The following is an 11,015-nucleotide window of genomic DNA, read 5'->3' as shown; positions in this document are numbered from 1 at the left end:
CACGTCCCAGTGAGCAACAAAACACAATGGGCAGCTAAAGGTGAGCTTCAGCAGATGGCGCCTAACATCACGATTGTCAAACACACCTTCATGTGAAAGCATGAAGGCCGTGGTAAGGTCAGAAAGGGGCACAGCTTCCTAGAATGGGTGAACTTTTCAAGATTAATCAGCCAATGAGGTCTCTGGTGTAATTGTGGTCAAATGTCCCTGATCAGGATTGCATTACAGCACTCCAGTTAAAGCTCAACTGGTCCAAACCCCTGGAAGCAGCAAAACTGAAAGTGAAATTTTGCAAGGACAGTCTCTTTCTCAGGAGCTTCCCACTTATTCTGCTTCCAGTCAGACTGGAAACAAAATATGGTTGTCACGGAGTATTGGGGGACTCAGGGCCCTGCACCCCCGGCTTCCTGCGATTCACCATGACTCTCAGCCAGCCAGTAAAGCAGAAGGTTTATTTGGATGACAGGAATACAGTCCAAGACAGGTCTTGCAGGCACAGACAACAGGGCCCCCCCTCATTTAGGTCCAGCTTGGGGTCCCAGGGCATCCCAGCCTACCCCCCTTTGGGGGGTCAGAGCCATCTCTGCCTCCCAGCCATCTCTCCAGCCCGCTTCCAGCACTCTGCCTTCAGCGACCCCTCCCACCGCCTTTGTTCAGTTTCCCGGGCCAAGGTGTCACCTGGCCTCCAACCCCTTCCTGGGTTCTCATGTTACACGCTCAGGTATTCGCCTTCGGGCAGACTCCCATCCCCCAATGCAGACTATCCTAGCCACACTCCCCTGTCAGCATTCACAGACCACAGTAAGAACAGGCCCAGTTCGTCACAATGGTGAGAGCAGCCTCTCTTGTATATTTCACAACTTTTGCTTCTAGGGCCTTGTCTACACTACGAGAGTAGTTCGATTTTACTTGCATCGAATTTTTGTAATCGATATTGCAAAGTCGAACGTGTGTGTCCACACTAAGGACAGTAATTCGACTTTGTGCGTCCACACTAACGGAGAAAGCGTCGACATTCGAAGCGGTGCACTGTGGTCAGCTATCCCACAGTTCCCGCAGTCCCCTCTGCCCATTGGAATTCTGGGTGTAGCCGGCAATGCCTTCTGGGTAACAAAATGAGTCGAGGGTGCTTTTGGGAAACTGTCGTCATCCGTCCATCACTCCCGCCCTCCCTCCCTGAAAGCGCCGGCGGGAAAACAGTTCGCGCGCTTTTCCAGTCATTGACAGCGCGGACGCCACTGTACTCCGAGCATGGAGCCCGCTGCGACCATCGCTGCAGTTGTGGCCGCTCTCAACGTCTCGCAGCTTATCATAAAGGTTTCCCTGAGGCAGATGCAGAAAAGTCAGGCGAGGAGGCTACGGCACCGCGGTGATGTCCTGAAGTCTGAGAGTAGCACAGACCAGTCAGAAAGCAGGCGACCCAGCGCCGAGGACATCACAGTGGCAATGGGTCATGTTGATGCCGTGGAACGGCGATTCTGGGCACGGGAAACAAGCACTGAGTGGTGGGACCGCATAGTGCTGCAGGTCTGGGATGAATCCCAGTGGCTGCGAAACTTTCGCATGCGGAAGGGAACTTTCCTGGAACTTTGTGAGTTGCTGTCCCCTGCCCTGAAGCGCAGTGACACCCGGTTGCGAGCTGCACTGAGTGTACAGAAGCGAGTGGCCATAGCCCTCTGGAAGCTTGCAACGCCAGACAGCTACCGGTCAGTCGCGAACCAGTTTGGGGTGGGCAAATCTACCGTGGGGGTTGTTGTGATGCAAGTAGCGAAGGCAATCGTTGATGTACTGCTGCCAAAGGTAGTGACCCTGGGAAACGTGGAGGCGATCATAGATGGTTTCGCAGCGATGGGATTCCCAAACTGCGGTGGGGCCATAGATGGAACTCACATCCCTATCCTGGCACCGGACCACCAGGCCACCCAGTACATTAACCGAAAGGGCTACTTTTCCATGGTGCTGCAAGCACTGGTGGACCACAGGGGACGTTTTACCAACATCTACGTGGGATGGCCAGGCAAGGTTCATGACGCTCGTGTTTTCAGGAACTCTGGTCTGTTTAGATGGCTGCAACAAGGTATTTACTTCCCGGACCACAAAATAACTGTTGGGGATGTGGAGATGCCTATAGTCATCCTCGGGGACCCAGCCTACCCGCTAATGCCCTGGCTCATGAAGCCCTATACTGGCGCCCTGGACACTGAAAAAGAACTCTTCAACTACCGGCTGAGCAAGTGCAGAATGGTGGTGGAGTGTGCTTTTGGCCGTCTCAAGGGGAGATGGAGAAGCTTACTGACTCGCTGTGATCTCAGCGAAACCAATATCCCCATTGTTATAGCAGCTTGCTGTGTGCTCCACAATCTCTGTGAGAGCAAGGGGGAGACCTTTATGGCGGGGTGGGAGGTTGAGGAAAATAGCCTGGCTGGTGATTACTCACAGCCAGACAGCCGGGCGATTAGAAGAGACCAGCGGGAAGCGCTGTGCATCCGGGAGGCTTTGAAAGCAAAGTTCCTGAGTGAGCAGGGTAACCTGTGACTTTATAGTTTGTGTACTGAAAAGCTAAACCTGCCCCCATTTCTTTACCCAGGTAATGTTGACTATCCTATCCAGTTACATACCCCCTTCACCCCCCTTCCAACACACGTGTCGAAATAAAAATAGTTCTACTTTGTTAAAGCACACCGTTTTCTTTAATACTGTTTTCGCGGGAATTTTTTAAAACTGGGACGCAGACTGTGGTGCGGAGTGGGTGTAGTGTTGTGACGCGAATGCAGCTTCTAAACTCAAGGATTGACAGGCTCTGCTGCGGTGGGATGCTTGTTTCAACGGAGCCTGTCAACCCTCCTGACTGTGTGTATGGGGGGTCTATTTGACTTTGTGGCAGGGGGAGGACGGTTACAGATCCCATGCTGTGTGGCTCTGTGATCCTGCCTAAGGACCGGCGCTTAAGATCTGTAACTGCCCTCCCCCGCCACAAAGTCACAGAGCAACCCACCCCCCCCCAACATTACATCAAAACAACCTCCCAGACTAACCGGGGTAACTAGTCACTGCATCACTGCACTGTGTATGTGCCCTGCTGCTGTGCCTGCCCCCGACTATGTACCCTGCCAAAGGAGACTGTCCTGTCCAATTACCAACCCCCTTTCCCCTCCTCCTCCAAAAGAACATGATTGAAACAGTAGTTAACAGAAACAAATTTTTTATTATCAACTACACATGGCATTGGGAGGTGAAACTTGGACGTGGGCTTCTGTCAGGCGGGAAGGAAAGAACTTTTCAAATTTTGGGAAATGAGAGCCTTCTGCTACTAGAGCTCTCTGCAGGGGTGGAGTGAGAGTTAGCAGGGACTCTGCCGCCTCTCCTTCTTTGCACTTTGGGTGAGGTGGGTATGGGACTTGGTGGCGGGGGAGGGCGGTTAGAGATGGACTGCAGCGGGGCTCTGTCCTCCTGCCTCCGTTCCTGCAGAACATCCACAAGGCGCCGGAGCGTGTCCGTTTGCTCCCTCAGTAGTCCAAGCAGCGTTTGAGTCGCCTGCTGGTCTTCCTGCCGCCACCTCTCCTCCCGATCCATGTTGGCTTGGTGCATTCGGGTCAAGTTCTCCCGCCACTGGGTCTGCTGTGCTGCCTGGGCTTGGGAACAGGCCATAAGCTCAGAGAACATGTCCTCCCGTGTCCTCTTCTTCCTACGCCTAATCCGCGCTAGCCTCTGGGAGTGTGATTCCAGGCTAGGTTGTGAGACAGTCGCAGACGGGGCTGTGGAAATGGGAAAAAGGGAGTGAATTCCTAAGAAAGATAAATGTAGTTGTGAACAAAGAACATAGTCTTTCTCTGTGAACAAGACCATGCACAGCACCTTTCACATGCGCACTCAGCACAAGGTCGAATTCTCGGCCTTCGCATTCAGTGCCTGGGGTCTTGAACAGCACATTTGAGAAGCGAGGCAGCACAACGGAATTTCTGTTGCAGGCAGACATGGTAAGCCGTACACTTGTGGCAGTTTAAAACTTTTATATTACCACTGGCCTCATTTCACATTTAAATCAATGTCAGTCCCTCCTGCCAGCAATCCTGCAAGCGGGAACTCTGCCCCTGTCCCACCCCCTCGCGGCTGTCCCCGGGAACGATCCCTTTCGGCTGCCCCTCTCCCGCCTCCACCGCGTGGCTGCAAACCAGCGGTTACAGTTCTGTAAAGGAACGGGAAAGCAGTCCCAACACTAACATTCCCCTACCTAATTAAAAGCAGGTCACCATGGCCGACATCACCCTGATGAGGATCTCCGAGAGCGACAAAGAGAGAATGCTCCGGGAAAGCCTCCAAAGACCAGGGCCGTATGCCGCCCTGCTGTGCAGAGCAATGATCCCGGAGTACTTGATAATCTCGTGGCGCGGCAACGTGTCGTACTTCGGAGGACCCAATAAGGCCGCTCTCCCCAAGAACCTCATGCAACGGCTTTCAAGTTACCTCCAGGAGAGCTTCATCGAGATGTCCCAGGAGGATTACTGCTCTATCCCCGGACACATAGACCGCATTTTACTGTAGCTGCAGTAGCAGGGAATAAACAGTAGAGCAGCTTGTGCAGGACAATCACTGAAAACCGGACATTGCTAGATTTCTTTTCAAAACTTGCACTGCCCCTTACTAAACCGTTAAGCGCCTAGGGCACACTAATCATGAACAACCCATTCTTTTAATTGTTAATATTCCTGTTTTGTTAAAAATAAATGTTTAGATGTTTACAACACTTACTGGCTGATCCTTCACCAGATTCTGTGTCCAGGGTAACGGCTGGGGACGCTTCGTAGGGGATCTCTGTAAGGGTGATGAAGAGATCCTGGCTGTCGGGGAAATCAGCGTTGTGAGAGCTGCCGACTGCCTCGCCCTCCTCATCTCCTTCCTCATCTTCCCCGTCCCCTAACATGTCCGAGGAACCGGCCGTGGACAGTATCCCATCCTCAGAGTCCACGGTCACTGGTGGGGTAGTGGTGGCGGCCGCACCGAGGATGGAATGCAGTGCCTCGTAGAAACGGGATGTCTGGGGATGGGATCCGGAGCGTCCGTTTGCCTCTTTGGTCTTCTGGTAGCCTTGTCTCAGCTCCTTGATTTTCACGCGGCACTGTTTGCATCCCGGCTGTATCCTCTCTCTGCCATGTCTTTAGAGATCTTCTCGTAGATCTTTGCATTCCTTCTTTTGGATCGCAGCTCGGAAAGCACGGACTCATCGCCCCACACAGCGATGAGATCCAAGACTTCACGATCAGTCCATGCTGGGGCTCTCTTTCTATTCCCAGACTGCACGGCCATCACTGCTGGAGAGCTCTGCATCGTTGCCAGTGCTGCTGTGCTCGCCACGATGTCCAGACAGGAAATGAGATTCAAACTGGCCAGACAGGAAAAGGAATTCAAATTCAAATTTTCCCGGGGCTTTTCCTGTGTGGCTGGTCAGAGCATCCGAGCTCGCACTGCTGTCCAGAGCGTCAACAGAGTGGTGCACTGTGGGATAGCTCCCGGAGCTATTAGCGTCGATTTCCATCCACACCTAGCCTAATTCGACATGGCCATGTCGAATTTAGCGCTACTCCCCTCGTCGGGGAGGAGTACAGAAGTCGAATTAAAGAGACCTCTATGTCGAACTAAATAGCATCGCAGTGTGGACGGGTGCAGGGTTAATTCGATGTAACGGCGCTAACTTCGACATAAACGCCTAGTGTAGACCAGGCCTAGGAGTGTTTGTCCCTGGAACTACAGAGGCATGGGAAATATAATGCCATCACATTCAGTTTTTAAGTGACAGTGAGTACCCTCTTGTCAATACGGCTGTCAGAGCCGTATACCAAGCCTATCACCATGGTATCTGAGCACATTCCAGTAATGCACTAAGGCCCCAATTCAGCAAACCACTTAAGCACAACCTTTACTTTTAAATCCATAAATAGATTCATTGATTTTAGTGAGACTACTCATCTGCTTAAAGTTAAACATGCACTTAAGTGCTTTGCTGAATCAGGGCCTAAATGAAAAATTACAGTGGAGCTTTTTCCTCAAGGGGAAGTAATTTGAAACGTTTACTGGATTGGTCCTTTCAAGAACTGTTGGCCTCTTATAAATACATTTCAGACATCTCGCGAAGTGTTTTTCTATAATGTTGTATGCAAGTTGGCTAGATATTCTTGGCATGCTGTGTCTTACCCAAAAGAACCATCAAACATAGCAAGAAGAAGATAGAAATTAACCCTTCAAACAACAATGAAGCATTGGCCAATAAAGATTAAAATGGTTTGGCCAGTGAGGACTAGCTCCAGAGTCCAGAGCCATAAGATCACTCCTCATCCATCAGAATTTCCATTGTAAGGGAAAGAAAATGAAATCACAGTAAATAGGGATTGTATAGACTACAGAGCATGGTCAACCTGCAAACTGAAAACTTGGCTTTGCCCTAGTGGTTTATTCTGGGTCCAGAGGCTGCAACTTAAGCTCTCCATTTCTTCAGATGTGCCCGCTACTTTCTGTGCCAACTTTTCATAGAATATCATGTCATGCTCAAGGTCTTGGTCCTTATCTGAAAGGTGCTTAAAGATCTAAGCTCAGAGATCCTCAAAGATAGTCTGATGTCCCAGAATGAGGACCTTCATTGACAACTCTACTTTCCTGGCAAAATGCAACTATCTAATGGGGGTTTCATCTGTGAAAAATTTTGATGCAAATGGGGAAAAATAATTTTGTTCTCAATGTCCATGGATTTTTTTATTTTATTTTTTTTTTGGGGTGAAAATTTGAAAACCAAAAGATTTTGGATGAAAACCAAAATGTTTCCATTTGGAAATGCTGCCACAGAGCCTTGTTGTAGTTGTAGTTTGTAGCTGCATAATCCCACTCTCCTGTAGAGGTCACACTCCCTGGTTGGACTACATCTACCGGGATGCAAGTTTTCCCCTGGAAGGAGGAAGCAATTGTGTGAGAGATGCTGGTCCAGTCACTAAATGCACTATAGGAAGGCATCAAGATATCTGCATAATGAGCACTGAGTAAGAACCTGAGTAGAATAAAAAAATAGATTTATTTAGGGTCATCAAAACTCAATCAAACCTGGAGATAAAATGCTAAATTAGTATCTCAAAAAGGCAGGTGAGATGTTGTCTTAATTCCTGAATTTAGCATCAGATGTTGCATCCCATTGAGGAATATAGGTAACATGCCCGCTGAAAGCACAGATATTCTGTGATAACACCTTGATAAAGTTTAATATGTTTTAAGTACAATTAATGTGAAATTTAAAAATCTGGGGAATGAGGTTTCTGTGCTGCAGTCACAACTTTGAATTATTATCTGGAACTTTCTTCTTTCTTCCAATCCTGCTACCTTCCCCCACTCCTTTGTCTGTAGGTTATCCTTTTAGGGCTAAATTATGAACCTTTGACTCACATTTAGAGCTGTTTGGAAAATGCTAATTATTTTCCAAAGGACATTTTTCCCCAATAGTTGATGATTTTTTCCAGGTTTTTGACAAAAACCTAGAATTATTTTGTCTTTTTTTCCCTTTTTTTCCCTCAATTTTTTCCTCCTTTTTCTAGTGGCAAAATGGAAAAAGGGATAAAGAAAAAAAGGGAAGGAAACAAGGGAGAAAAGAAAAAAAAGCCCTGAAAACCTTTCAAATAAAATAATTTCTCATGACAGTGCTTGTTTATGGAAAAAAGTCATTTTCAGTCAAAAAAGGTGTTTGACAGAAAAATGTCAAGGAGCTCTACTCACATTGGTAAGTAGTTCCTGCAAGAGTACTCCCACTGACATCAAAGGGGACAGATCATGCAAGTAACTACTCACCAATGGGAGTCAGGGGTTCACACTCTGGCCCTGAGATTGTAAGCATTTTGGGACAGGGGCCTGTTGTATTCTGTGTTTGCTGGCCACTTAGCACATTTTAGCTGCTATATAAATAATTAGTGTAGAGGAGCAGACTCATCCCTGCAGCACCTCCTGCTGGTCACTTCTGGGAATTAGCTCTTCCAGCATCCTGGAGCACCCCCTGGAGGCTGGTGATCCACCTGTCCTCTGGCCCCATGTTCCTCCCAGACCCCAGTGCCCTTGTATCTGGGGTGCTGCCCCCTGTCAGTACATCCCTCAGTACTAGGGTCTCCCCTCCTTGGGGAACCCCCACCCACTATCCCTACCTCACCTCAGGATAAGGCCACTGCCAGTCACCAACTAGCCCATGCTCCCTGGGGCAGACTGCAGTATAGGCCTCTCATCACAGGCAAGGTTGGGTTTAGACCTGCTGCCTTGGCCTACACCTGGGTTGCCCTCTGCAACCCCCAGTACCCCTTGGCCTAATACTAGGCCACAGCCTGGGGCTTTCCAGGCTGGAGCTCCTTGGCCCTGCTCCACTCTGGTACTCTGTCTTAGCTCCCTGCAGCTAGGTCCTTCTCTCTGTGTATGCAAAGAGAGACCACTGAGCTCTTGGCTCCCAGCCTCTTATACAGGCCAGCTGGGGCCTGATTGGGGTGTGGCCCAGCTGTGGCTACTTCCCTAATTGGCCCAGTAGCTTTTCCCTTTGCCCCAGCCCTCTGCCAGGGCTGTTTTAAACCCCTCAGGCAGGAGTGGGGTAACCCCCTCGCTACAATTAGCAATAATAATAATAATCTGTTTACGTGTTGAGAGGAAACTCACTGAGCTCTATCTGGTTCCAGCAGAGGGTGCCGCTTACAGCAGGGGTGAGGCATTTGCTGAGGAGGCAGGCTAGCAGTGTCAGTGACCCTGGGTACCCCCTTTCCTATGGCTAAGTGAGATGCGTTTCCTGGCATAGAGTTGACACTGATTGCAACATGCCGTGTCTCAACTATCAGCATTGCCATTGAGTTTATTGGGAGCAAAATCAGGCCCTATCTGCAATAACCCTAGTAGGGTAAAGAAAAAACTGGGGCTGTCCATATTTAAGATGATAGTGGGAAAAAAAGGAAGTAAAATGAATACAACCTAGTTAACCCTATACGGTCACAGATGTCCCTGGGGGTGGAGTGGGGGTTCATTCCCTGTACTTTTCGGGCCATTTAATAGACTATGCCAGAGGTAGGGTGACCAGATCACCAAAGAAAAATATCGGGACGCGGGGGGGGGGGGGGGGGGGGTGACGTGGGGGGGGGGCGTCGCGGGGGGGGTGACGTGGGGGGGGCGTGGCAGGGGGCGGGGCCAAAAAAAAAAAAAAACTTCCTCCGCAAGTGCTGGAGGGAGGCCCGGGAGACTCAGGGGAAGCGCGGGGCCGGGGTGAGTAAGAGTCCGGCCTGGTCCCGAGCAGGCAGGACTCAGTCGGGTGGTAAGGAGAGGAGGGGGGCGGCCCGCGGGGCCAGGCGGCGGTTGTTCTCCCCCCCGGGCAGCAGGACTCGGGAGCAGCCGCTGCTGCAGCTCCCACTGCCGCGGGGGAGGAAGCGGCCATGGCGCTCCGCGGCTGCGGCTCTGGCGCCCCCGAACCCCCCGAGCCGGGGCCTGCTGCGGGGACCCAGTAGCGCGCACGCTGGGCCCAGCCCCTGGCCAGCGTCTGGGCTGCTGCCCAGCTGGTGCTATCCCGCGGCGGCCCCGGAGTGGGGGCAGCAGGCCCCAGCCCCCCCGTCCCGCAGGGGAACGAACAGGGCTGGGCGGCCGATGCCTCCACCCCGGGGCCGCCGCGGGATAGCACCAGCTGGGCAGCCCAGACGTGCCTAGCCAGGGGCTGGGCCCAGCGTACGCGCTGCTGCAGGCCCCGGCTCGGGGGGTTCGGGGGCGCCAGAGCCGCCGAGCGCCATGGCCGCTTCCTCCCCCGTCGCCTGGCCCCGCGGGTCGCCCCCCTCCTCTCCCAACCACCCGAGTCCTGCCTGCACTGCGCCAGGCCGGACTGTTACTCACCCCGGCCCCGCGCTTCCCCTGCGTCTCCCGGGCCTCCCTCCAGCGCTTGTGGAGGGAGGGGGAATGGTGAGCCCGGGGAAGAGGCGGGGATTCGGGGAGGGAGCCAATCGGGGGAGGAGGGGGCGGAGTCGGGGCGGGGGGGGGGGGGCGCGAGCACTTCCGGGCTCGAGGCTCGGGGCATTTCCTTGTTTGTCCGGTTGTCCCGACCGCATGTCGGTCGGGACGCGGGACAAACAAGGAAATATCGGGACGGTCCCGATAAAATCGGGACGTCTGGTCACCCTAGCCAGAGGCTCTTAGCAGTTTTCAAACTGTGGGCTCCTTCTTAAATCAGAGACATTTCTCTGTCCCTGCCAGCCCTGATTCCACATGTTCTGCGTACCAACTCCAGTGCTTAGAGACCCCGTGGGTTAGACTGTGACTCACACTGAGCAGTAATCTTACTCTGCAGGTAGTTGAATTGAAATCAAAAGGACTACGTGTGGATAAGGTACTAGAGTACGGGTGGTGCAACCTGGCACAGAATTAAGGTAACAAAATCAAAATAAATTCCCTTTAATGTGAAGGGCGTGACTGCTCAGTTAGCTCTTTCCAAAGTACAATTCCACTTGAGTCTATGAACTCTGGATTCACCCACCCACCCTTATTACCTGTGGACAAATTCTATCCTGATATGCATGCTTTCAGTTCCTATCAAGTCAACAGCAGTGGCAGATATGTTTCTGAGAGCAGAGTTTGGCCCTTAGTGAGCATAGTTGAACTGTAAAAGACAAAATCCAATTACAAGTATATTCGCGATTTTTTTCCTTCTTTAACCTGAGCGGCCACATTTTGCTGTTATTTCCACTGGTGTAAACCCAAAGTCTTTCCACTGAAGTCAGTGGAATCACTATGGATTAACACTGGTGTAACTGAGAGCAGAATCCGGCCACAAATCTTTAACAGTGACTAAGACGGGAAATTATTAAGATAACAGCCCTGATGCTGAAAGATGTCTGACTGGGATCAAACCAACTTCAGCTACCTCAGAGCTGCAGGCAACTGCCATTAAATAAACAGATAAGATGAATTAATCAATGTTTGTGCAGCACTATGAATGTATAAAGCCCCATATAAATGCTAAGTATTATTACTAAAAGCAA

General features: G+C 51.2%; 1 protein-coding gene across 1 annotated transcript; it reads right to left on the bottom strand.

The window, feature by feature from the left end:
* Nucleotides 1-3,185: 3,185 nt before the first annotated feature.
* LOC135976221 (uncharacterized) lies at nt 3,186-5,113 on the bottom strand. The gene is made up of 2 exons (XM_065570976.1): nt 4,750-5,113; nt 3,186-3,755 (listed from the first exon to the last, which is right to left on the bottom strand). The coding sequence occupies exons 1-2, from the start codon at nt 4,919-4,921 to the stop codon at nt 3,280-3,282; spliced, it is 648 nt and encodes a 215-aa protein (XP_065427048.1). The 5' UTR covers nt 4,922-5,113; the 3' UTR covers nt 3,186-3,279.
* Nucleotides 5,114-11,015: the final 5,902 nt, after the last annotated feature.

Source organism: Chrysemys picta, chromosome 1 (assembly GCF_011386835.1).
Source record: "Chrysemys picta bellii isolate R12L10 chromosome 1, ASM1138683v2, whole genome shotgun sequence".
Lineage (NCBI taxonomy): Eukaryota > Metazoa > Chordata > Testudines > Emydidae > Chrysemys > Chrysemys picta.
Note: the sequence above shows the minus strand (reverse complement) of the source record. Positions and strands in the feature narration are given on the sequence as shown.

Coding starts and splice junctions, on each gene's coding strand:
- LOC135976221 (XM_065570976.1), bottom strand. CDS start 4,921: ATGTTAGGGGACGGGGAAGATGAGGAAGGAGATGAGGAGGGCGAGGCA. Junction 3,756..4,749: donor ATCTGGTGAAGGATCAGCCA/GTAAGTGTTGTA, acceptor CCATTTCCACAG/CCCCGTCTGCGACTGTCTCA.